The 27,926-nt window shown below is 40.2% G+C and overlaps 1 protein-coding gene across 1 annotated transcript; it reads left to right on the forward strand.

Annotated features, from left to right (window-relative positions):
• Positions 1 to 66: 66 nt before the first annotated feature.
• Positions 67 to 27,880, forward strand: UBXN4 (UBX domain protein 4). The gene is made up of 13 exons (XM_024198838.3): positions 67 to 172; positions 7,476 to 7,578; positions 8,526 to 8,554; positions 9,613 to 9,731; positions 14,825 to 14,975; positions 15,451 to 15,559; positions 18,575 to 18,629; positions 18,847 to 19,011; positions 20,728 to 20,855; positions 23,441 to 23,543; positions 24,116 to 24,247; positions 25,205 to 25,413; positions 27,401 to 27,880. The coding sequence occupies exons 1-13, from the start codon at positions 91 to 93 to the stop codon at positions 27,537 to 27,539; spliced, it is 1,524 nt and encodes a 507-aa protein (XP_024054606.1). The 5' UTR covers positions 67 to 90; the 3' UTR covers positions 27,540 to 27,880.
• Positions 27,881 to 27,926: the final 46 nt, after the last annotated feature.

Genomic DNA, 27,926 nt, shown 5'->3' on the forward strand with positions numbered 1-27,926 from the left:
GCGAGGCTGCAGGTTTTGTGGCGCATGCGCATCGCGAGGGTGGGCGGCTGGGGGTCCGGGTCCAGGGAGCGGGAGCTTAGGGGGGGCACCATGCTGTGGTTCCGCGGCACCATCCCGGCCGCCATCGCCGCCGCCAAGCAACAGAGCTCGGTCTTCGTGGTGTTCGTGTCAGGTACAACCGGCAGCGGGCCTGGGGGAGCGGGGCCCGGCCGTTCCCGGCCTCCGGACATAGTCCCCGGGGCAGCCCCTTTGCTGACAGCGCCTGTTGCCCCTGAGAGCTCCCCATTCCGCCCCTCTGGAACCGCCCGCGCAGCCCCAGGCAGGCCCCGCGCCCCCTATACCGTCTCCTGGCCCTGTAGTCCCCTGTGCTACTCTCCGCGCTGCCCCAGGCAGGCCCCGCGCCCCCTATACCATTGCCTGGCCCCATCGTGCTCCGTACCAGTGGGTTTCAGCCTGTGGCCCGTGGGCCCCTGGGGTCTGCAGACCCACAAAAGGCCGTTACCATAGAACAGTGGTTTTCAACCTCTGGTCTGCGGACCCCTGGGGGTCTACAAACGATGTCTAAGATTTCCAAAGGCGTCCACGTCTCCATTTGAAATGTCTTAGGGGTCAGCAAATGAAAACAGGTTGAAAACCACTGCCCTATACCACTCCCTGTGCTGCCCCAGGCAGACCTCATGCCTGCTATACTGTCGCCAGACCTGACAGTCTTCTATACTATCTGTGCTGCCCCAGGTAGGTCCCAAGCCCGCTATACCATCACCTGACTCTGTTGTCCCCTATACCACCACCTCTGTTGCTCCAGGCAGCCCCTAAGCCCCCATACTGTCAACTGACCCTCTAGTCCTCTGTACCAGCCTCTGTGCTGTCCCAGGCAGGCCCCAAGCCTGCTATACTGTAGCCTGACCCTATTGGCCCCTATACCACCCCCTGACCGTATAGTTTCTTATACTGCCTTTATATACCCCTCTGTGCTGCTTCATGCAGTTTCTAGGTTTCCTATACTTTATATGCTCCTCTGTAGCCCCCTGTACTACACCATACAGTTCCCAGGTCTCCTATAATGCTCAATGCTGTGATATGTTCTCTCTACCACCTTAAGCAGTCTCCATGTCACCTTACATTCTCTGTAGTGCACAGTGTAGACTCTACACCCCACACCCCTATACTGCTTCATGGAGTCTGGGCTCCTATACAGCTGTCTGTACTATTTAACTATACTAGCCTGCAGCCTCTGTACTCCCAAGTGCAGTCTCCTGGTTCTGTTTTTGCAATGCCATCAATAGCTGTTTTACAACTGCTTGCCTGTTTATGCAGCGGTCTCTATTTCCCCATTTTGTAACGTCCTTTGCAGTACTAATGTCCCCAGTCACAGCACACACAATTCTCTCTGTGCTGTCATGCCAGTGCTACAGCATTCCCTGTATATGGTGGTTCTCCATGCCCTGCTCACTTCCAGGCTTCCTGTGTAGGTACTTCAAGCTTTATACTGTCCCTCTTTCCTATCCTAGTCCCCTATATAATTCTGCAGACACTCTTCATCACATCTATAACTTTTTATACTGTTCCTATGCTGTCTGCATGCTCTTTTGAGTCCTCTATACAGAAGCTGGGAATGAGCAACGGGATGGATCACTTGATGATTACCTGTTCTATTCATTCCCTCTGGGGCACCTGTCACTGGCCACTGTCAGAAGACAGGATACTGGACTAGATGGACCTTTGGTCTGACCCAGTAGGGCCATTCTTATGTTCTTACATTAAACTTGGGGTACAGCTCTCTCATTACCACTGTTACACATGCACACACTGTGTATACTGCTTTACAATCTAGAAAATGTAAGAAATTGGGAGGAGGTGGTTAGGTTCTTATTTTTTACTTTGTCTCCATTGTGTTTGTTTATGAATAATCTTTTTATTTTGATGTCTAATAGTTTATATACTTGTGGCTTGAAGGCCTCTGAGCATCTCATACAAAAAATTAGCTAAAACTAACCAACCACCACTGCCCAGAACAAATCCTACTACTAGTGTCAAGTAACTTTTAAAAAGAACATCAAAACATGGGATGCATCTACCTTCCACAGATAAAGTCACAAAAGACAATTTAAATAGGTAGTAACAATTTTTAGGTCTTGGCTGGCATAGTGCTCTTTATTCTGCATCCTCCACTGGGAGGTAGCTATGGATAATGAATGTGGTGGCTAAAAAGTGGGATTGGCTCAGTCCAGCTATTTTATACCCCTCATGTTATAGAGTGAGATGTGATATTGTTTCCTAAGCTTTGAGGGAGCTGTCTGTGGAATTCAGTGTTCTATTGACAAGACATCTTTTTAATGAAGTTTCTTTTATAGCAAAGATCCCAAAATGTTTTACAGATTTATATACAGAGCAAGTGGTTCCTCCCTTGGCTCTATAGTTAGGGATGCAGTTATCATAGAGTATGTTATATAAGATCAAATGGAAAGGTAATTAGTAAACAACATGAAACCTCCTGACATACACATTTTGTAACTTTTGACAATTTACCTGTGAGACATAATGTTGCGACTTCGGTGAAGACTGATTTTTATTTTCCTGCTTGTGGCTAAGAAGTTTCCATTAACTTCATGGACATTTCAGCCATTTCAAGGCGCTTCTTGATAGTATTAAATGTATTAACTTGTATTTCTAATGTAGTCCTGTCAAGGGTAACAGGATATCACTTACCACTTATTAGGTTTCCAGTTCAGTTCTGCGTCTCTTTGGTCTCTTTCCTCATTTATGTTCTAAATTCTAAAATGAAAAGCCAAATTTGAATAATAATGGCCATTTACATGAAGTTGCAAATAAAGGAACAGAGGCTGCTGGTTTTAAAGAGCAGGGAGTGCTAGTATGCCTCCATCTAATATAAACTGGTTTGAAACATTAAATAAAGTTAGGGATTGGATTGGAGACTTGCACACAAAAAAGCAGCCTAGGGAACATGTACCTTTGGGGAACCAAAAGGTTAATCAGTGGCCTCAAATAACTGCTGACGTACTGACTGTACTGCTGTACAGAAGATGCAGTATAACTAATACTAAAAACTGATTCTCCAGAATTTCATAGGTAGCTAACTTGCAGATACAAAGCTTTCTGTTTCACTTTTTGCTGGAATTAATTCCTTTAAAACTAATCCTTCATTTGATGCAAAACTCACTCAGATACGTTTCTGTATTCTGTACTGTCCACATCAGGTTTTACAGTGTTCTTGCCAGACTATACTTACGTTTCTATGATTGAGATGGCACTTTACAAATTCAGGCTTATAAATGAAAGGCTGGTTATTTTTGGAAACAATGCCACTTAAACTGAAACTTCACATGTTTTTATCTTGCCTCAGAGGTGATTTTGGTGATGTCCAAACCTTACAACCAGCCAGGCAACTGGCTGGTTGTAAGGTTTGAACATCAAAATAAATGTTAGGTGCCTTTTAGAAAATACCTACAGAACTGCTTTTCTTGTTTTAAAATAAAAAGAAATTAAAAACAGAAAATATGATTACAATGTTAAGATTGTAATTGAACAGGTCAGGAAATTTGGAATTCAGGTTCTTATGTGTGCGTTTCTGTATGGCTTTTTCATTACATGGTTTTGAAGTAAGGTATAATAAGTAACTGAATTGCTGTCTGACAAATAACTATCATTCCAAGGGCTTCCAAAGCATTTTTCAAATTATATATGGACAGTGCCATTAATGGGATGGAGGCCAACAGTTCAGTAGCATACTTTACAACTGTAGTGGGAGAGGAAACTTTGGACATCACAACAAACCCTTATTATACAAAATTGCTATGGAATTTTTAACCTTAATAAAAAGCCAATAGGACCTTTTCTCATCGAAAAGGTAGAGGGAGACCAAGAGACAGACTGAGGCAACTGAAATGGAATTCAGTTTACTTAAAGATGAAGGGCGGAGTTGACCCTTCTGAGACTGGAAGCTGTACTTCCACCAAATAGACTTACTCTGTTTAAATTGCATTTTTTTTCTATAACTTAAAATGCACCGATAGCACTTTCAATTATCGAAGGGTGTCCAGTAAACTGTGAATTTCTCCCATAAAGTCTCAGCTTCAGTTACAGGTGTTATTTCATATAATTTCTTATACATCAACAAACACATAATCTTCAACTCATTTTAGAACTGGACTTTGCCATATTCGTTGACAAAGATCTGCTGAATACCAAAAGAAAAACAAAGCAATTTTGGTTTAGGACCCAATTAACCACTTAATCCTTAAGACCCACTGAAGTACTGTGTTTTCTGTATGGTTCTAAAGGATTCGAAAATGAAAAGATTTGAGCCCATTGACAGCTGATGCTGATTATGGAAAAGCTTATTTAACGCCAACAGTGTGTTTGGTGTTTTACAAGACACAGATAAAGACTGGAATGGTTCAGTTTTCTACAGTCATTGCATAATGGGGAAAATACACCCATCTTTTCTCATTGTAGATAACTATATTTACCCAGCAAGCTGAAAAGGTCAGTGCTCTCTATTGAGGCTATATAAACACTGTAATCATCTGCTAGAAGTACTAAAGTGATACTTTTCCCATCTTAGAAACCTACGAGGTCTCTGACAGCCTAAGGAGCTAGAGTCCCAACATAGTTCTGCCAGTCGGTAATACTACTAAATAGTGTACAACATTTAGAATTCCCTTTTAACTTAATGTCTTGGATCTTCTGAGGCTCATTATATGCATTTGGATTCTTAATCATTGTATTAACCTTTTTATTTCAAAACTATACTACAGTAGGAAACATTAGATGAACTTTAACCCGGAAAGAGGAAAGGATTATGTAAACAAAAATAGACACAAGATAGAAATCCCCCTCCACTGATGGTTATAGATTTTAAATTAAATGGCATGAGACATGGTTTATGTAATATAGGTTATCAACTTTTTCATGTTTTGGGTCACATTTTATAGAGATTATACTGTGGATAACTTCTCACATTTGTGATCTCACAACAATGTTGTGGAAACTGCAGCAATTGCTCACATGGAAAAGCTAATATTAAGCAAGGATTTAGGTATTTTTAGCTATCTAATAGGATAATAGTGTATCCTTTTTGAAAAAAGCATGTAGTAAAGTGCCTGCTTGCCTCTAAGCAGTTGGAAGCAAGGAGGAGCAGCCAGCACCAAGCCAGCAGTGGTCTGTTGATGGCACCTTGGGAACCACTGATGTTAAAGAAGCGTAGAAAACAAATGTGTCAATCCAAAGGATTCCCAGATTAAATAATTTTATAGTTTTTTTTTTTTGTTCAAAGTTTATTAAATGGAATTATAGGGGTCTTTCCAATAGTAATAGAGAGAAATAATACAATAATGAAATGGTCCCAAATTTCTGGAGTACAAAACATGCAAGGGAGAACTCATCCATGTGGCTGGCAAACATTTGTCAGCATAGCTGGTTTGAAATAACCCTCCTCCAAGAAGCAGAAAGGCCAAATGGTCTGCTTGAGGTGCAATGCCTGAGGAAAGGAATGGGTGTCCCTGCTGTCATTAAAAAAGTAAATAGTAATAATTACTTAATAGACTACTATGTGAGTTTTTTTGTCGTCATTGGATAATATATTTATATAATGGAGAAACAACTAACAGTATTATGAAATAGCCAGACTTATATAAACAATCATTATTACAAAAGAAAACAAAATAGTGGGTTCCAAACAATTAAGAGTCACTACAGCTCTAAATAAGACAAATTACTGTGGATTAGTTCTTTCTGGATGACTGTTTGCTTATTACAAGTGAATAAATCTGATTAAGACTGACTAATATTTAATCCTCTCCAAACACATTTTTGATATCATATGTGTAGCTATGCATCAATATCCTGTTTTCTCAGTTCAAAATAAAACTGGCTTATAGGCCTTGTCTTTTCTAGGAAAAAAGTTGTGTTCTCTACTATGTTTGTTTATGTAGAAACTAATACGTGCTAAAATCCTAGTGAAAACAAGACAGTTTGTAGTTTTCACATGTTAGTAAGTAAAGATAAATACTAGTGGGGAGCCTAGGTCTTACCTTAATCTGCTAATGTGACAAAACTACAGACTGGCCATGTGTTCACTAGGATTTTACTGTATGGTAAGAAAACACCAGTTTTCCTAATGTGGACACACTCATAGGAAGACTGCTGAAACAATATAGCAAGAGAGAGAGGCATGCTTACTCTGATGTCTAGATGAGGCTCCGCTGAGTAAGAGAGTGACTTCAGTTCATTACGTTGAATTTAGGAGCTTCCATTAGCTATCAAACCTTTTTTCTGAAACTGTATATGACAAGGAAAATAGCATGCACTTTCACAATTTAATCTTTCAAATCTAGCAGGGTATATGGTTTATGTTCATGCCTGCATAAAAGTTTTAAATCTAAGTCAAACCAGAAAAAAAGTGTTTGAACAATATTCTTTGATAACTAAAAAATGCCTGAATGGATTTTCTCCAGATTTTCCAAAAGTAGTTAACTGGTCTGCCAAGCATGAGAACTTCTAAAATGTTACTTTTGGGACTGGAATGTTGAAATGGGCTGTAGCCCACGGAAGCTTATGCACAAATAAATTTGTTAGTCTCTAAGGTGCCACAAGTACTTCTGTTATTTTTATAGTAAATAGAGGTTTAGAATGGAAGTTTCTTCTAATTCACAACTATAGTATTTCTTTTGTTTACACTATTTGCCACACATGTTTGATGAAAGACTTGACATTTTGATATATTAGCTACAATTCATTTGTTTGGTCTTGTAGTAATTGCACACACAAGGCTTCAGGCACATTTATACTAGCAAATACACAGTAATAATCATAAGAGTTTTACAGAGCTACTTTGTAGCGAGAGAAAAACCGTTAAATGGCCTGTCCCAAAAAACACATTTTTAAAATAAATAAAAAAATAGTGAAAACAGGTTTTAATGAACATTTTTAGCAAACTGCTAGAATTCACTGGCAAATAAGGTTTCTAGCCTTTAGCAAATTAATACAGACTATTCCTAGTTCAAAATGTTCAAGGAGTATTTGATGTGCATGTTGATGACCACATGTAAAATGTTTTCCACTGTTCAAATCACAGAATACTGTTTTCTGTTCATTTTCAAAGAAAATAACAGCCTTTGGGATAATTGGCTTGTTTTTGCCCCTCAAGATTATTATATGTTTTATTAACTAATATATCTTAAATTCTAGGCTTTCTTGGATGTTCTTGAAGCATTTACATTTTGTTTTAACCCTCCTTTTCTTGAGTAAGTCTCAAAGAAAACTACTATTTGTAATTGAGAACAAACTAACTTAAAAACAATACATAAATTTTAAAACCCCTGTATTTTATGAAGATTTCAGTCACTTGTGAAGCCAAATTCATGCAAGTTTAGTAAGGCCAGTATCAGACCAGAACTTGCAGTTTGTGATGTGCTTAGCTTCATGTTTGTGATAAGAAGGCATATCTCTTGCAGGTGATGATGAACAATCCACACAGATGGCTGCAAGTTGGGAGGATCAGAAGGTGACTGAAGCAGCCTCAGATGGTTTTGTTGCTATTAAAATTGATATAAAAAGGTTTGGTCACATTCTAACACTTTACATGTTGTACTGTCTTTTTCAGTTTTGGTTAATAATAATAATACCTAGCTCTTTAAGACATCTCCTGTTTGCTCTAGGGCCTTGCATCTGAAGTACATTCAATAGTCTTGGTGCAGCTGGAGGCTAAAAAATTAGCAGATGATGCATATGATTTACTCCAGCTTTAAAAGTATTCTAGTTACATTCCTGTTGCAGTATTGTAGTCAACAGCCAAATCATGGTCTGGTTGATCCTTGTCGAAGCACAATAATGAAGTGTTATAAAATCAGACAAATGTGAGTGTTCTAAAAGGACTTTTGAATTTGTCAAGTAAAGATTTTAGCTAGTTCAGAAATTTCCATGAGTCACAAAAATTGAAAAATCTTGCAGGCCTGGATGTCCCAACAGAAACAAACCTAGGAAATGGGTTGACTCGGGCTGAATCATTGCTGTGCACACAGTACAAAAACACCAACGTCCCTCACTGAGTTACTCAGAATTGTAGCACTATCCCTGGCTGTACCTAGTGTCTCCATTCCATAAGCAGACAGTATATTGAAATTTACAAGAATCCCATTATCTTGAAGCACTCAAAGGAGAATTTTTGTAAATTTCATTATACTGCTTGTTGTCAGAGTCAGGTGTCGTACAACCAGTGATCCAAAATGGTGGTGTTATTTTGCCCCATAGTTTCACTAAAATAATCTAGTGTGGACTTTTACAGCCTGTTGCAATAGCCAAGAATGTTGACTATTTCCAATGTATTAATGAGAAAATGTAGCTGAAGGTCATTTTCCATAATCTCGTGAGTCTTTGAACAGTCCCATGTACAATGAGTGTGTGTCACTTATAGATTGTGATGTGATGAGACTAACTCTTCCTAATCTATGATTGGTGTAAAGTGATTAGACTGATCTGCTAAACATATCTTTTGCTTTATACAGCGAAGCATGTCTACAGTTCTCACAAATCTGTATCCTTTTAAAATCAGTTCAAATGTTTCATTTTGTTTTAGAGATATTTGTTCTTTACAATTATAGGGCCCTCTCCCTAGGATTAAGATTTCCAATAAAAAACAGTGTTGAAACTGCTTCATAAGGCATAGGAGTATATGTAGAAGATTATATGTAGGAGTACATATAAAAACATATATTTAAAATGTAGTTAAAAGCCATTATAATCAGCTACCAGTCTTATAACTGATCACATAATGTCCTCTAAATTGAAGATAATCAGATTTTCCACATAATAGGAATAACACAGTTATTGGAGACTTGAAAGACCATAACTGGTGATATGTACTGGTGTTAATATTTAGAATTACAAAAAATAAATAATTTAGATGCTATACTATTAATTGAAGTTGGGATGGAGGAAGAGGAATAAAATGTCTGACTCCAAGGGCTGGATTCCACTTTTAGTTATGCAGATGTAAATCAAGAGTAACTCCATTATGCGTAATGAATAGCCCTCTACTTAAAACTCCTACAATTCTCTGTGGTGGTGGGGACAGAGAGGAAGAAAGAGCAAATTCCATAGTTATAAGAACATCCTTTGATGTTGAAGATAACTTTCAATATTTCTTTTTTGTTTTGTTCTTTCGATAGCTAGTGTTAATTGAAGTACAACCAGAATGTGAGTGTCATATTGATATGACACTCAGATGTGCACTGATTTTAATGGATTTCTTACTATTATTTCATATTCTGCTTAACGCTAAAACATAACATACTTGTTCTAAAGCATAATTGGATTATCTGTAATACCGTTATACATGATAGACTGCTCTGGCATGTTTATGAATTCTTTCACAAACAGTATTGATTTCAGATACATACATAATTTTCTTTTAAGGCTTGTATTGGAGAGAAGTGCTTTAACTTAAACTAGACTTTCTGCTCTATTTTTGGAGTGGTGGATTTCAGATTGATAGGGTGCATTTTCCTTTTCTAGTAGCTTACTCATTAGTTTTTCTTTTAATCTTGCTGCTTTAACTACATCCATTTATTGGCCTTTACTATTACTGTGCAGATCCTGTAGTATGTATTCCATCCAGCTTCTTTATAGGAGACAATGGAATCCCCTTGGAAGTAATTGCTGGCAGTGTCTCTGCAGAGGAGCTTATTACCAGAATCCACAAAGTCAAACAGGTAACAAATGCTTGCACACCAGCTTTTTCAGTATATGAAATACTGTCACAAGGGCTTGTGGCCTTCATCTCTGCAAGACAGCAGACGACATTGGGCCCAAGTGTATGACCAGAGGAAGCAAGGACTACTGGATCGGTATTCTCTCACTCCCAGGCAGCAAAGTTACTGCCTTGTCCAATTATGCACAGATGAACTAATTTTGAAAACTGTTTGTCCATGTTAAGTAAACCAATTGTCACAGGAGGTTAAGAGCACCTACACTACACTGACACAAAAAGGATACGTGTGCTAAACAATTCTTAATCATTGCTCTGTTCAGAGCTGCTATTCTAGCAGGGCTTGGACATGGTTTAATAATGTGATGGTAACATGGTCTGTAGTGTTGACTCAAACAAAACAAAACTATCTACATTTATGTTTGCAGTGTTCAGCTGTGTTGGTCAGAGGATATTAGAGAGACAAGGTGGGTGAGGTAATCTTTTATTGGACCAACTTGTTGTTATACCTGTCTCATAGAACTGGAAGGGACCATTGAGTCCAGTCCCCTGCCTTCACTAGCAAGACCAAGTATTGTTCCTGACTCCCCCCCCCCCCGATCCCTAAATGGCCCCCTCAAGGATTGAACTCACAACACTGGGTTTAGCAGGCCAATGCTCAAACCACTGAGCTATCCCTACGCGTTTTTTCTATTGGTGAAAGAGACAAGCTTTATAGCTTAGCTCTTCTTCAGGTCTGGGACAGGTATTCAGAGTATCCAGCTAAATACAGTTAAATCCAAAGCTTGCGAACAGGAGTAGCAAATGGGGGTTTTGCAAGGGAGTTCTCCAGGTGAAGGAGGAGCAACTACATGACTTTGGTGTGAGTTTGTGGACTGTTAACTATTTGCTTGCTTGCTTGCTTGAAGTTTATAGTGTGGACTGTTAGGGGGGCTGTGTGTTGAACCTAGCAGGCTTCTAGGTAAGGTTGAGAGCTTCCTAACAAAGCTCTAGCCTACCATCTTTTGATCCCTACTCCCTTTAGATCCCTGGACAAAGGTGGTGGGACTAACTCAGGGAAAATAGGGGTTTTAAAAGCTAGCTTGTAAGTGACTAGAGTTGCTGCTCCTGTTCACCAGCTCGTGTGAGTTTTGCAAGGGATTTTAGAGAGGGAGCGTGATAGCCAGATACACCTAATGAACATTTTCTAAACGTCCAATAACAGCCTGCCCTCAACCTCCCTTCCTCCCCCCACAAAAAGAAACCCCTGCAAGAATAAAAATAATGCAGACAAAAGTCTAGCAGCAGAGTGGGGGCTATCCAGTTCATTGCACTGAATGCAGCATGTATGATAACCTGCTTTGTGGGCAGGTGGCATATGTGTGCATTAGTACAAGCAGCTCATGGCTCTGAGACCAAGTATGAACTATTGAGACCAGGGTATCTGAACTGGAGGAGCCAAGGGAAACAGAGCGGTACATAGACAAGACGTTCCGGGGCAGAGTAAAGCGCCTCACCCCCAGTCTGACAGGCTCTGTGCTTTTGTGGAGGATGAAGGTCTTAGGGAAGGAGAACCTCAAGCAATAACGGAGGGAAATTATTCCATAGTTGGGATCCTCCTTCCAGATGATGTCATGGTGTCCTCTTGCACTGAGGATACTTCTACGGGGGAGGGAACCCCGGTTATTAGAAGAGACAGGTAATAGTAATTGCAGATTTGATCATTACTAAGGCTACATTTTAGTCACGGGTATTTTCAGTAAAAGTCACAGACAGGTCACGGACAGTAAACAAAAATTCATGGCCCGTGACCTGTCCATGACTTTACTAAAAATACCGATGACTAAACTTGGGCGGGGAGCGGGAGGGAAGGCTGCCTGGGGTGGTGGAGGGGGGTGGCGGCGGCACGCAGCCCAGGACCCCTACTGGTACTGGAGAGGGTGGGTTGGCAGCGGGACCCCCACTGGTGTCAACTGGGAACATGTCACCTCAGAATGGGATTCAGAGATAAAATGTCTAGACTCCAGTAATGACTGCTTCTTGGAGAAGCTAGTCCTGGCACCAACAAGGGAAGAGGCAACTCTTGATTTAGTCCTAAATGGCACACAGGATCTCTAAGAGGTGAATATAGTTGAAGCAATCGGTAATAGCAACCATAACATAATTAAATTTAGCATCCTTCGGGGCATGGAGGGAATACAAAAGAAACCCACAACAGTAGCATTTAACTTCAAAAAGAAGAACAATACAAAAATGAGGAGGCTAGTTAAAAGGAACAGTCACCAGAGTAAAATGACTGCAAGATTCATGGAAGCTTTTCAAAAACACCATAATAGAGGTTCAAACTATATGTATACCTCAAATTTAAAAAAACAAAACAGTAAGAGGACCAGAAAAATGTTACCGTGCCTAAACAACAGAGCAAAAAAGTGTCTAGAGACAAAAAAGATATCTTTTAAACATTGGAAGTCAAATCCTACTGGAATAGGAACATAATCTCTGGCAAGTGAAGTGTAAAAGTATAATTAGGCAGGCCAAAAAAGAGTTTGAAGAGCAACTAGCAAAAGACACCAAAACTATGAGCAATTTTTTTAACTACATCAGAAGCTGGAAACCTGCCAAACAGTCAGTGGGGCCACTGGACAATCAAGGTGCTGAAGGAGCACTCAAGGAAGACCGAGCCATTGCGGAGATGCTAAATGAATTCTTTGCATGGGTCTGCGCTGAAGAAGATATGAGAGATTCCCACACCTGAGCCATTCTTTTTGGGTGACAAATCTGAGGAACTGTCACAGATTGAGGTGTCAGTAGACAAGGTTTCAGAACAAATTGATAAATTAAACAATAAGAAGTGGTCACCAGGATGAAATGGTATTCACCCAAGATTTCTGAGGGAACTCAAATATGAAATGGCAGAACTACTAATGTGGTATGTAATCTATCGCTTAAAGCAGCCTCTGTACCAGATGACTGGCAGATAGCTAATGTGAAAAAAGGTTTTAAAAAAGTCTCCAGAGGCGATCCTGGCAATTACAGGCCAGTAAGCCTAACTTCAGTATCAGGCAGATTTGTTGAAACTTTTTCTAAAAAAAAAATCATGCCTCTTTAATCTATTAGAATTCTTTGAAGGGGGATCAACAAACGTAGATAAGGGTGATCTAGTTCATAGAGAGTACTTGGACTTTCAGAAAGGAGTTGACGAGGTCCCTCAACAAAGGCTCTTATGCAAAGTTGGCAGTCATGGATCAGTAGCTCATTAAAAGAGAGGAAACAAAGGGTAGGAATAAATGGTCAATTTTACACAGTGGCACAGGATAAATAGTGGTGTCCCTCAAGGATCTGTGCAGGTACCAATGCTGTGCAACATATTCATAAATGATCTGGAAAAGAGGGTAAACAGTGAGGCGTCAAAAATTGCAGATGATACAAAAATACTCAAGATAGTTAAGTCCAAAGCAGACTGTCCAAAGGGATCGCACAAAACTGGGTGACTGGGCAACAAAATGGCAGATGAAATTAATTGCTGATAAATGCAAAGCAATGCACATTGGAAAACAATCCCAACTGTACATGCCAAATGATGGATCTAAATTAGCTGATGCCATTCAAGAAAAAGATCTTGGAGTCATTGTGGATATTTCTCTGAAAACATCTGCTCAATGTGCAGTGGCAGCCAAAAAAGCTAACAGTGTTGGGAGTTATTAGGAAAGGGACAAAGAAGAAAATAGAAAGTATAATGCCACTACTATGTAAATCCATGGCACGCCCACACCTTGAGTACTGTGTGCAGTTCTGGTTGCCCCATCTCAAAAAAAGATATATTAGGATTGAAAAAAGTACATAAAAAGGCAACAAAAATGATTAGGTGTATGGAACAGCTTCCATGTGAGGAGAGAGTAAAAATCTTGGGACTGTTCAGCTTAGAAAAGAGACAACTAAGTAGGGATATGGTAGAGGTCTATAAAGTCACAAATGGTGTGGAGAAAGTGAATAAGGAAGTGTTATTTACTCCTTCACATAACACAAAAACAAGAGGTTACCCAATGAAATTAATAGGCAGGTTTAAAACTGACATAAGAAATACTTCACACAACATACAATCAACCTGTGGAACTCATTGCCAAAGGATGTTGTGAAGGCCAAAACTATAACTGGATTCAAAAAAGAATTACCTATGTTCATGGAGGATAGGTCCATCTATGGCTATTAGCCAAAATAGTCAGGGACACAGCCCCATGCTCTGGATGTGCTTAACCTCTGATCGCCAGTAGCTGGGACTGGATGAATCACTTGATAAATTGTCCTGTTCTGTTCATTCCGTCTGAAGCATCTGGTGCTGGCCACTGTCTGATGACAAGATACTGGGCTAAATTGTCCATTAGTCTGACCCTATATGGCCATTTTTATGTTTGTAGGATGGAACAGATTGTTAAACATAAGGAGTTAATAGATGTTGCAAGAGTCCATTCACAGTGAAGTGAACAGTTAACACTTCTGCAGTAATAGGACAAAGGAGGTTTAGTGAGTTACAGGTTGTTATAATGAGCCATAAATCCAGCATCTTTATTAATGTTCATGATTTAGCTGTGGCACTGAGTATCTTTCTCAAACCTGAAGACAAGCTCTGTGTAAGCTCAAAAGCTTCTCTCTTTCATCAACAGAAGTTGGTCCAGTAAAATATATTATCTCACTCACATTGTCTATCCAAATTTATATCACATTAAAGATTTTAAAAGCATAGGACTAGCACTACATTCCAGCAGTAATCATATTCAAACATGGTTCTAGCCCATTCATGTTACAACTTTTTTCTCTATCAGTCTAGACAGAAAGAAATGTTAAAGTCATGGTCGGAAACTTTGAGATAAACCTGGTAGAAGCATTAGTTTCTTAATATAGTGTTCACATGTTTTCAGTGCATACGGGCTAAGAAAAAAGTTGCAATATAGTTGGGACACAATATATTTGATAACTTATCGAATATTTATTTTTGTAGGGCTTACAAGGCTTGCCTTCACCCACCAAAGAAAAAATGGTTCATAAGGCTTAAGCTTCAAGCCTGAGAGCACAATCTAAATTTTGTAGTCTTGTCTATCACTGCTTTTTTTTCTTTCTAAGATGCATGCAGTAAAAAATGAAGCATTAGAGAATGGGAGTGAGTTGTCTGCTCAGAGTCCCTCCTTCCAGGCTAACACCACTTCCGAAAACGCTCAGTCCAGAACCGTTGAGCTTTGTGAAACACAGCTTGAGACAATAAGCACTTCTGACGGTAATTAACAACAACTCTCTATATACTAGTTTGCTCTTCAAATATTAACAGTATGGTTACCATCTTCTTAAAATTAACACGAATGGTGGTAAAATATTTGTGTCCTTTTGGGGATGATAGTATTTTCTCAGAGCACATCTTGCAGAAAGTCTACTGAAAAAGCCACAAGTCCTGTCATCTCGCATTGTTGTAGTGAGTAGAAAATTAAGCTCTTGTAAGATAGTAATTAATAAATTATTTAACTACAGTGTTCTTAAAATTAAACTCAGTTCTTCAGTTCTAAATATCTGTTCCTCCTTAGGTTATTGACCTTATTAGTAAAGCACTATTTTTAGAGGAATTAATGCTTGGTAAACAGTAGTCCTACAACACAGCCCAGTATGTTTCTTTAAGAGGGCAATCGTTAGCAAAAATAGTAACAAATGACAAATATGCCTTTTTTCTTCCTCTGTATGACTTCCTAAAACACTTGAAGATAGAGCAAATTCAGGCCAGGCAAATCAGTTTCAGGAATCAAATAATTCTTCAGATGAGAGAGTGACTGAGCCACAGCCTGTGAATGACCTTACAACCAAAGTGGAAAGGTTTGTCTCTGGTTTTTTTTGTAGACTTTCTATCTTGTTCTAAATTAAGTTTTAATGTTTTTTAGAAAATGGCTAAAACTACTAGTGACTATTTTAATCTTAAGCATCACATTTCTCAGACTCTAGAGCTAATGGATTTTGCCTCGTGACAGTCTGAGTGCCAGGTGCAGATCTACCAGTCAGAGCCAAATCTGTAACATTCTAATTCTCTTAATTTGAAATGGCCTTTTGTCCACTCATTAACTGACTTTTTTTGCTTGACATGGTAACTAGACGAACATGGAAAGCCTCCTTTCTCTCATTTTGACTGTGATAAGTTTGGCATGTTAAGCATGCTTTTTGGTAGATCTGGACTCAGTTATTCAATCTTTTTGCTGTTGAATCGAACTCTCAAAACAGTCAGGGAATATTTTATCAAATGGAAGCAGGAGATTTATTTTCCTTCAAGATATCCTATAAGCAAAACAAGTTAGATCTTAATAATAGGGATTAATGGAGAGGCTGGGAGTGGGTAGTTGAATAGACATGTTCATATTTTTCTACAGGTTTGAGTGAGACTGTTCGGAAATGCAAAGCAGAACTTGATATTGTTCATTGTCCAAGAAAGATTTTGATATTAAACTTGGGTGGAGGTGGGTTGGGTCCTCTAAGTAGCTCAATGGAGTACTGCCAGTGAGCAAAGGTTGTTTAGTGAATGTACTAAAAATACCTAAAATAGAGATCTAACTCCTTAGTAACTCCTGGCTGAGAATCGTTTAAGTGAAGTAAATGGTTTTCCTAAAGCAATTGAAGATGTCTGTGCTTTCAGTGAATGAGACCTATGGTTATATGGCTAACATTAGGGTAAAAAGATTCCTTTTACTCTGCAATATGGCTTAAATAGAAGAAGAAGGAAAAACAAACAAACCCAGAGTTAAGGTTGCCTGGGGATACCCTGGACCTTTCCAGAATGTCAAGTTCACAAAATTCAAACCTCTGAAAACCAGGAAATACAGAGTTAAGTTAAATAACTGTACAACCTTAACTCCTCCCCCCTGAAGCTGGCAATAGCCGTTGGGAATGATCTGCATGCACTCCAGCATGTGTGTTAGGTGTAGTTGTATTGAATGATGGAGGAGCAGTTGGAGCAGCTTGGAAGAGCTATAATAGCGATATGTGGAGATCTGGGTCCAAGTCCCATTCCCCCATGTGTTATCAAAGGAAAGAAGTATATATACACCTCGATGTTCCAGTCCGCATCATTTCAATACAGATTTGTGTTGCTTGTGTCTGTAGCAGGGTACTGGGGTCTTCCTGCCTTGTGTATTTTCTGTAGTGAGGTGGGATGTGAGAGTAGTCTGTCGATTTAGTGATGAGTAGGGGGAGGTATAGATTTAGGTGGTATCTTGTGTGTAAGTGTGAAGGGCCAATAAAAGGGTATGAAATGGTTGTTAATTTTTGCAAGTGTGTTATTCTGTTGAGTAGGCTCAGTGTTTGAGTGACCAAGTAGCGCCTGTCCATTACTATGAAAAAGCAGAATGGGGGAGTGTGTATGTTTTATAGGCATATTGGGACATCACTCAGAATTGAGTTAAGTTTGTATGGGCATTAACCTTAACTCTGTATTGCCTGGTTTTCAGAAGTTTGAATTTTGTGAACTCAACATTTTAGAGGGACACAAGCTATCACCGGGAAACTGTAACTCTGTTAATGACGTTTTTTTGCCATTTAATTTCCTAGTGTTTTAAACAGAGTAAGTGTTTGTTGATAGGAGTTAGTGTTCATTTAGATAGCTGTACTCCTCACCTAGGGTTGCAGGTGATATGTTACTGGGCTAGGTAATAATCAAAAGACCTAGCTTTTATATAGTGCTTAGATCTCAAAGAACCGTACATTATTATTCCCATTTGACAGATGGGAAACTGAGGCACAAACAGGTGAAGTGATTTGCCCCAAGTCACCCAGTGGGCCAGTGGCAGAGTTAAGAATAGTCCCAGTTCAGTTGCCTTTCCACTAGGCATGATGGTTGTGCTTTGTTTTCAGGGCTTTGGAGCTGTGCTCCAGCTCCAGGCAAAAACCTGCAGCTCCACTGTTCCGGAGCTGCTCCGCGCTCCAGCTCCAGGCTCCGCTCCAAAGCCCTGTTTGTTTGATATGTTTGCAATGTGTAACTGGAGCAATGTGCCCTGGGTTATATTTGAATTCTCAGTGCGTGGGTTGGTGCTCAGATTCGATGATCATGACTCATTCTTGGAGCTGCCATCTAGGTTCTATGATTTAGAGGTAATTCTCCAGATACTTAGCCTCTCACTCTGCACATGGTTATACAATTACTTAGTCTAGTCTCTTTGCTCTCAATCATCTTCCTGCTCAATAATTACACCAACCTGAAGAATTTATCACTTGCTGCATATCTGATAAATCTCCAGCCATTTCCTAGTTCAGTTCCAGAAAGACTAAAGCTATTACCATTGTTGAGAGGGAGAGTTCAAATGGATGAAGAAACAAGATGAAGACCTGGGGAACCTGCTAAGTTGCAAAGGAAGGCATAGGGAGGCAAGGACTTTCTGGAGCTCCTAAACTCTCCTTATGGATAGATGTGTGAGAAGGGCCGTGCAGTGCTCCTCTTCTTCCCATTGGTACTGAATTTGAGATCTTGGTTATGGCATTGTTTTCTCTTTCCATTTATAGAGTGTGTAAAAATATCACATTTTAATGGTTGAATTTTTCAGTCAGTTAATGATAAATGATAGAAGGGATATATTAAAACAGATAACATCAAATTATTGGAGACTAGAAACTGGTTGGTGAATCAGCACCCAATTTTCCACATAAGGCAAACCCTATTTGTTAATACAGAATAGCTCCATGAAATAGGATTAATCTCATAAATTCATAGTCATCTTCATGTTTTCCCTCTTATTAAGAATTTTTGACAGAATTGAATTTTGTCTAATCCTTTTAAAAGCCAAAAAGAAAATGTTAACATTTCAAACCACAGTTGTAAGTTCTCTTTTAATCTTGTTGGTTTTTATTTAGAATAACAAAAAAACTTGAAGAAAAACGAGAAGAGAAAAGGAAAGAGGAGGAACAGGTAAAATGTAACTAAATTTGTTACTATCAGTGGTATTCTTATTTGATTTTGCTTTCAGTCTCTGAGATCTTTCTTTAAATAACACTCATATAATTAGATTATATTTTAAATCTAGTTATCTTCAGTGCAGGCTCCAGTTCAGTTAAGTCCAGTTTTGCTCTTGTTCAAAAGAAATATTTTGTTGGTTGAATTCTGTAATGTGGTCATCTTCCATCAGAAGGAAATTAAGAAAGAAATTGATCGAAGAAAAACGGGGAAAGAAATATTGGACTACAGAAGACGACACGAAGAAGAATTGACGAAGCGAATGTTAGAAGAAAGGAGCAGAGAAAAGGCAGAAGAAAAAGCAGCTAGGGAGCGTATAAAACAGCAGATTGCAATGGTAAAGTTTTTATTTTTTAAATATAGATAAATTGATTAGATTACTTGGCATTTAGTAACTCATGGAAGACTAAAATAACAGATTGCAAACCTCTTGTAAAAGTGTTTGAATGTCCTCCCTTTTTTGCTATTGGAAGCTATGCTTTCAATTAATGGTTACTACTGTCAAAGAGCTTCAGCAGGCTATAGATTTTTACAAGAATTCAATTTTTCAGTTTGCAACCAAGAATTTATTTTTCTTTATATAAAAATCCATTGAAAATGGATTGTGCACACACACAAAAGCAAAAGGTTCCTTTTTCTCACATACCAAGCAGCAAATAGCTCAGCATATGGCACAGACCAGAACAGGTTCAATTGGGCACGAGAGAGATGTGCTATTTTTTGAATTGGTTGCTAGTACTTTGTGCATTTAGTTCCCTAATAATAATTTTATATATTTTAAAAAAAAGTCTAGTGATGTCTCTCTTCTCATTCTGTCTCTGAGTGAATGTAATGATTACCAGAGCTGCTCTGAATATCATGAGAGGCATTGTTGGGCACAAGAATGGCTATATACTGTTAAATGTGATTTAGAAATGCAGACAGAGATGGTGTGAAATCACCTTGAACACCACCACCATCTTTGCAGTTGCCTCCAAAATTAAAAACGTTTTTTGTTGAATAGTCACATCTCAACCAATAGAAATCCTCCTCCTAGATCAGTGTTTTTCAAACAGTGGGTCGCGACCCACTACTGGGTCACCTTGTTCTGGTCAGCACCGCCAACTGGGACGTTAAAAGTCACGTCAGCGGTGCTGCCTAGCTAAGACAGGCTAGTGCCTACCTGTTCTGACACTGCACTGCACCCTGGAAGCAGCCAGCAGCCGGACCGGCTCCTAGGCGGGGGGCCACGGGGTGCCGTGCGCTGCCCCCGCCCTGAGCACCAGCTCCTCACTCTCATTGGCCGGTTCCCAGAACTGGAGGAGTGTGTGTGCCTGTGGGTGAGAGTTGCGCGGAGCCGCTTGCACGCCTCCGCCTAGGAGCCAGACCTGCTGCTGGCCACTTCCAGGGCACAGTGCGGTCTGTGGTGCCAGGACAGGTAGGAAGCCTGCCTCTGCACCCCGGCTGCGACGCTGACCGGGAGCCGCCGGAGGTAAGTCCGCGCCCCAATCCCCAGCCCTTAGCCCCGCCCCAAACTTACAACCCCTTCCTGCACCCCAAAACCCTCCTCCCTGGCTCCACCCCAGAGCCCGCACCCCCAGCCCAGAGCCCCTCCCACACCCCGAATCCCTCATCCCCAGCTCTGTTGGGTCGTGGGTATCAACAATTTTCTTCAACTGGGTCCCCCAGAAAAAAAGTTCGAAAACCACTGGTCTAGGTGATTCTCAAACTTCTTCATTATAGCTTCTGAAGAGTCCTGTGATTAGAAATTAGGGCTTACATTAGTGTTATACCAAAATTTGTTTTAGAAAAATTTGAACAAGCTTGAATTCCAGTATTCAGTAGAATGAATAACTTATCAAATAACAAGATACAGGCTGAACAGTTAGGAGAGAGGAAGTGTTTCTCTCCTGCAGTGTCTGCAACATGACTGGCTTGGCCTCTTTTCCTCCCTTCCTTGGCTCTTGTCAAGAGCAAATTTTTAATTGCAGATTGCATCAGTTACTCTGTCTGAACAGGTATTAACACACAATTTACAGCACAAGTTAACAGATTTGTGTTTGTCGCATTAAAGGATCGTGCTGAAAGAGCAGCTCGCTTTGCAAAGACAAAGGAAGAAGTAGAAGCTGCAAAAGCTGCAGCTCAGCAAGCTAAGCAGGCTGAAGCGGAAGCTAGAAGAGAAGCCTCTCAGAAGGAAAGGAGGTGAGCAGTGTGCCAGTATACCAGTGTGTATTTTTGGGGAGGGAGGCGAGGAAACTACTAGCCTTAGCTCTGAAGTAGACACTTTTTTACCAGAGCCTAATCTATTAGATGACACTATGCTGGAATGATTAAACATTGTTGATGTAAGGTAAGCTTGTTGATTCTTTCAAGAAATATGTGTATTTTCTAGTTATCTGCTTGAAGCACATTATTCATGGAGGGTCTCAGAATGATAAATGATATGATCAGGAATAAACAGAAATCTTACTCAGAATTATTAAATTTTTTCCCTGTGCATTAAGTTAGAGAATCTTGTCTGTTTTTCATTTTTTCAACTTGATGTACATACAGACATGTGGCTTTTATTATTAGGCGCAAGTTTGTTTTCTTACATCACCTATTTTCACTTGTGCGTTATTTCTATGGACATCTAGTTTGTGCTGGTTAGGGCCCTAGGCTCTATGATAGGCAGTAAGATCATAGATTCAGGTTAAAAGGAGTGGATTTTATCTTGCAGCTTGACTGTGCTTATCTATCAATCTTTCTCATCAGTATGTAAAAGTGCGGAGGACTTACCAGAATTTTGTGAAATGTCTGTTATATTTACTTATGTGAATTAGAAGCCCAGCAGTATCTTTTGCATCTACACTAGTATTTTCCACTTTTGTAGTGCTGCTTCAGCTTGAAGTGATAGAAGCTCTACTTTGACTACAGCCATTTCCACAATATTGGACTGTCTTCTAGCTCTGAAGCAATCTGTACTTTCGATCCCCTCTATGTTAGGGCCATGTGGTACATCATCCTGCTAACACTTTTTCCCTCCAGTTTACAGTAGTAATGTTCCTTAAGGAGGAACCTTGTTCGTGTTTTTCCACCACTTCCAGAGCCCACTCCCCCAGTATTATACTTGAGTATATTAAATTATTAGCAGTGTTGATGGATCTACCCTTAGCAGCCTGTTCTGTTATCACTTATCTATGCAGACTTCCTTTTTTTAGTGGTCATTTCATCTGCTCACAGAGTATGGGAGATTCAGGCCCTCAGAGCGGGTCCCCCCTACATAGTGTTTCATAAGGACAGGGTCATTCTCAGATCTCATTTCAAGTTCTTGTCCACAGTTGTTCCATGTACACCAGTTCATTCATCTCCCAGTTTTCTTCCATAAGCCCCACTCAACCTTGAGGGAAGCTCATTGTCCTTTTATGTTGACAGGACAAAATCATTTAGAAGTACGTTTAAACTATTGCTTTGTAGAGAGGGCTACGGGTCAGGCAATATTTTCATATTATCTAAATGGGTATCCAACTGTATAAGAATATGTTACGAGTTGGCCAGGTTAGATACATCTAGCTCAGTGTTTCCCAAACTTGGGACGCTGCTTGTGTAGGGAAAGCCCCTGGTGGGCCGGGCCGGTTCATTTACCTGCCCCGTCCGCAGGTCCGGCCGATGGCAGCTCCCACTGGCCGCGGTTCGCTGCTCCAGGCCAATGGGAGCTGCTGGAAGCGGCGGCCAGTACGTCCTTCGGTCCCCCGTGTCGCTTCCAGCAGCTCCCATTGGCCTGGAGCAGCGAACCGCGGCCAGTGGGAGCTGCGATCGGCCGGACCTGCGGTTGGGGCAGGTAAATGAACCGGCCCGGCCCGCCAGGGGCTTTCCCTACACAAGCGGCGTCCCAAGTTTGGGAAACACTGATCTAGCTACATTACAGCTCGGGCAGCTACTGTTTGACGAGTGTCCCTAGTTTTCAAATCTAGGGCAGCTACATGGAGCTCAGTTCACACATTTACAAGACTCTATTTTTTGGTAGAGGCTTCCAAATTGGATGCCTGCTTTGGTATGGTTGTCCTCTTAGTCATGCTTTAAGGAGGACTTCTACTACACACCTCCAAGCAAACAGGCAACTGCTTGTTAGTCAAGAATCCACATAGACACTCACTCAAAGAATGGTTACCTACTCTGCAGGTTCTTCGAGATGTGTTGTCCACATGGATTCCATGACCCCTCCCCTTTCCCTGCTATGATAGAATCCTGCTCCCCTGAGATTCTGTATTGGCAAAAGAATTGAGGGATGGTTGGGCCTATCCTGCTCTTCATGCCCTTGGGTCTGAAGCACAAAGACATCTAGGGTGCAGGTGCTACCTCAGCAAACACTGCTGTCCAAAAGAATTTGATCTCTGTAACATGTACCAACAACAGAATGCATGTGGACCACACTGTACTGTAAATACCCTTCTCTTTGAGTAGATAGTTCACACAGATCTACACGCCCTATCCTCCATCCCTATTTTGGAATCAAAATAAGTAGAAGAAAGTGAGCAGGGGGAGGTTTGGCACTCTTGGCTCTTTGTAAAGGCTTGCGCCTAAAGTTCATTTCTATGAGGACTGTATGTGTGATCCATTGGCTACTATTTTCCAGAGCATTCCAGCCTTCAGGCCTGTGCTCTCCCAAATTTGTGGCTCCATACTGACAATCTATCTGACTTTAATAACTTAGGGAAGTGTAACCATTCTTTTCTATATTTGAATACTAAAGGACACTTGCCTGAAATTCTTGTGTGCACTGACTAAAAGTGAAATGTCTCCCACAGTGCTATAGCGAGAATTCAGTTCCGCCTCCCCGATGGATCTTCCTTTACTAATCAGTTTCCTGCTGAAGCCCCCTTGGAAGAAGCTAGGCAGTTTGCTGCACAGGTAAATTTAATGTCTCCTTTATTTTTAAGTTACATAAGAGGTAATCTCAGAACACTTAAATTTATCCATAACAGCTGACACACTCATCACTGTTTTTAGAAATTGAAATTTTTTTGATGTTGGGCTCAAAGTTGTGTGCTATAGTCCCGCTTACTGCTGAGATGGACTTTAAATTCAACCTCTGGCAGCCTTTAAACAGGTTCACAGCTGGCACCTAGTTGTCTGCTTTTCTGACCACCAGTCTAGGGACTCCATTTTCCCTTCCTGTTGTATACAGTGAGGGCTCTCATTGCTACCTTTTCAGCACCACCTACTGTCTGTTTAATAGAGCAGCAATAATTCTTTTTTGGGAGAATACCCATTCTATCCAGTGAAGAATGTGAGTGACAAGAGAGAGGAAATCAAATATGTAAAACTCATGCACTTTTCCTATGTGAAGGTTTCCTATATTTTGAAATAGAACCGTGGGGTTGTTACAGGAAAGAAAGCATATTGGAAGGGGCAAATCTCTTCATACTTTGAATGTAAGTACTGACCTATTTAAAAATTGTTACCCTGTTGCATTCTTACAGACTGTTGGCAACACTTACGGTAATTTTTCATTGGCTACAATGTTTCCCAGAAGGGAGTTTATCAAAGAAGATTATGGAAAGAAATTATTGGAGCTAGAGCTTGCACCAAGTGCTTCAATAGTATTGTTGCCGGCAAGTATATATTTCTTTTCAATTCACAAATAAGTACAATATTGTATCTTTCATTACAGGTACAGTTCAGACTTAAATGTCTATTTTACATTTCCAGTCCTAGGCAATTAGTGTAATTCTTTAATACATTTTTATCTAGTTTTTTTTTGTATGTTTGGAAAGATGACTCTCCTCATGGTGTGCTGTTGATTAGTGGAATCAGTTACAACTTCATAGTTAAGATTGTATAGAGATTTGTACTTGTAATGGAGATTTAAATCCCTCAGGATTTAGGAAACTTGAAAGTAAATATGTTTAATAGTTAGAAGCTGCTAAAACAGACTCGTTTGGATTTTCGACTTGCAGCCTTGCCTTTTGTCTTCCCCTAGCTAACAAATAGCCATCTTGTAATGCTCAGTGTATGTTCATGGAGCCCTAGACACAGGCCAGAATTTAAAAATAAATTAGCATTATTCTTAAACACCAAGGATGAGCAATGAAAATGCCTCTCACAAAATCACCACCATACAGCACTGGTAGTCAAATGCCAAAGTGCATGTTGCTGTCTATACTGGCTCCAGTGACCAGGCTGCCTTCTTGCTTCCCTGCTCTGCTCCCATAGTCACTCAGCCAACCCTTTACGGTAGCTCTCCTCCGTCTCTTTTAAGGTTTACCACAGGGAGCCCTGATCTGACTGACCTGGTGCAGAAAGAGTTGAATAAACTATTTGTGAATATTTTTCAACCACTTATAAAACAAAGTTATTAAGCTGACAGCTGCCCATTTGTATGGTCAGTGCCCAGAACTCACTTCCAGCACACATTGTCATTGTGGTGGAATTGGAGATGTGAGACAAACTGAAATATTTAGGTGTTTACATATATGCATTGAGCTACTTTTCAACCAGTGGTATGTCAAATATCCTGTGTAAATCTGTTGCTCTTCAAAAATGTCTTAACTTCCTTTGTTCTTGAATAGGCGGGAAGACCTGCTACTTCAGTAGTACAGGCATCAAGTGGAGATCTTTGGAAATTCTTGGGCACGATACTTTATCCACTCATAGCTGGCTGGAGGTTTATTAGCAACTTCTTATTTACCAGCCCTCCCCCCTCGCACCCTACAGCAAGAGCAGGACATCAACAAGAACATTCAAATCCTTCACCATCTAGCACTGTGGAGCCAAGCAGGTAAGCCCATCTGACTCATGTTCCATTTCTAATTTGTAGTTAAGATATATGCAGTTTTAGTCCTATTTTTTTTTTTTTAACATCTTTGCTGCTGGCCCACAATGGGGTAGGAAAGATGGTCTAGTCTAGTGCATCAGAGACTGGAACCTAAGTGGGTTCAGTTCTTGGCTTAGCCACCCATTTCCTATGTGATCTTGGGCAAGTCTCTTAATCTATCTTGAGTCTGGTGGTACCTTAAAGCCCAACAGATTTGTTTGGGCATAAGTGGGTAGTCTTTAAGGTGCCACCGGACTCATTGTTTTTGTGGATACAGACTAACACGGCTACCCCCTGATACTTAATCTATTTTGTGCTTCAATTCCATCTGTAAAATGGGGATAGTATTTCCCTATTAATGATTGAGAGGTACTATGAGGTAGAGCTGAGCAAATGTTTTGATTTTTCTTTCTAACATGAAAAAATTTCATTTGGGTCAAGGAAAATATTTGAATGTCGTTTTGAAAGAACATGGGTTGATTTAAACCATTTCAAAATGAACTGTTCTGACTGCTTTAAAAATTTTCCCCTCATTTTTTATTCAGCTGAAATTATTCACCCAATCTGACATGAATTCATGAATGGTTTTGATCACCCCAAAACCATTTTTTTGGTGAATTTACTATTTGACTGAAATTTCTCCCAGCTCTACTTAGACTGGTTTCCTTTGCTACACTAATGCTTGGAGGCTATTGGTTATTTTCAAGGAGAAACATCCCTTCTCTACAGCTACGGAATGTGTGAAGTCTTTCAGTAGGCAGTCTTAGAAGCAAGAGGGGAATTCATGACTCAAACCCAGCCATCAATAGGCTCTTGATTATACGTTGGAACTCCAGTGCCCTGTTGAACTAGTTCTCAAACATCTTTAATGCAAGAATGGTTATTGCATAATCAGTCCATTCTGGGAAAGTGCCTTCTATAGTCACTAGCTTTAAAGCAGGGATTCTCAGGCCAAATTATTTGGTGGCCTTAGTGTGCGGCCATCAACTCTTGCTTGTGGCTGCTCACACTTTTTCCTAAAATACTTCATTGTAATTTGTTTTTCCTAAAGGTAATTATTTGGACATGTATTTGTACATATTTATTTATCTATTGCTAGATAGTAAGTCCGTTAATATCACTTTTCATAGCAAACATAAGTATCACTTTTCACAGCAGACTCACTCAGCCCTGGCAAGTTTAGGGACAAATCAAGCCTTGGCTGGGGGGCAGAGCCTGAAGTCCTGTGGCTAGGGCTGGAGCCTGTCTTCCATGCCACCTCTGGGAAGATGGGGAACTCACCAGCTGCCTGCTCCTCCAGCGTTGTGCCCCAGGTGTCTCCAGGGGGGAGCAGGGCCCAATTGGAAGCCCCAGCAACCAACACCAAGGCTATGCATCCAGGAGCACGAGGGAGGGACAACTGCTTTCCCCCACCCACATCACAGCCCAGGAGGCTGAGGCCACAAGAAAAGCCCCTGGTGACTGCATTAAAGAATAAAATGGCTGGGAGGGTTAGCAGTGCTGCAGTGCCAGACTATCAGATGACTGCCTTCTAGTCTGTTCTTTCTCCTCCATTTTTCCATACTGCCCTCAAATCTTCTCAAACTGTGGTTGTACAGGAAAGTTACTTATGTGAGAGTTGAAGAAATTCTCATTTGCTTCACCTGCTCCTTACCCCCAGCAGCTGCAAAGGCTTTCTCTCCCTGTCAGATCAACTACTTAAGGCTGGTTTGTTGATCACTTCCATAGCAGACATTTATTACAGATTAGGAGCCATGCAGATCCTCCAAGTCACAAATATTTTCAGCTAAATTGAGCTCCATGATCTGCAGGAAAGCAATAGATTGCAACTTTGTTCCAGTCAGAGCAAACCTCAAAATGAGAGGTATAGACTTGGCATAGGAAAACAGATAATATAAATGCAATTGCTGTTAAGGAAACTGCTCTTAACTTGAATTTTCTTCATGTCTAGGCAAGCAGTGAGGAAACGAGTACTGGAAAAGCGTGGGGAGGACTTTAAAAAAGAAGGAAAAATATACAGATTGAGGACTCAAGATGATGGAGAAGATGAAAACAATACTTGGAATGGAAATTCTACCCAACAAATGTAATTTTGAGTAACTGGGCAATAATCATTGTTTTTCTCATTTGATTTAATGAAACTAAAACTTCTACTGGATAGTGGGGCTTATGGGTTACACTGACTGAACTATATAGTACTTTACTTCATATCCCATGACTGAAATACAAATTGCCTAACTCAAAACTGAAATGCTATGCTATTTAATATGAAAGAAGTTCAAAGAATTAAAGGATTTGAAACTTCTATCAGCATTTACTAGCCCTACTGCCATCTTGGAAGGCATTTTTTAATCTAGGACTATTCTGCTACAGCAGTCTAAGACCCAGCATTAATATGAAGTTCTTGGTAGGCCAACGAGTGAGTAAATTGAATGTGTCAGAAGCATTAGGTAGCAAATCAGATATTTGTAATTTTC

Source organism: Terrapene carolina, unplaced genomic scaffold (genome assembly GCF_002925995.2).
Source record: "Terrapene carolina triunguis isolate 2854851 unplaced genomic scaffold, T_m_triunguis-2.0 Scaffold62, whole genome shotgun sequence".
Taxonomy (NCBI): Eukaryota; Metazoa; Chordata; order Testudines; family Emydidae; genus Terrapene; species Terrapene triunguis.

Coding starts and splice junctions, on each gene's coding strand:
- UBXN4 (XM_024198838.3), top strand. CDS start 91: ATGCTGTGGTTCCGCGGCACCATCCCGGCCGCCATCGCCGCCGCCAAG. Junction 14,976..15,450: donor GACAATAAGCACTTCTGACG/GTAATTAACAAC, acceptor AAACACTTGAAG/ATAGAGCAAATTCAGGCCAG. Junction 23,544..24,115: donor CTAGGCAGTTTGCTGCACAG/GTAAATTTAATG, acceptor GCATTCTTACAG/ACTGTTGGCAACACTTACGG.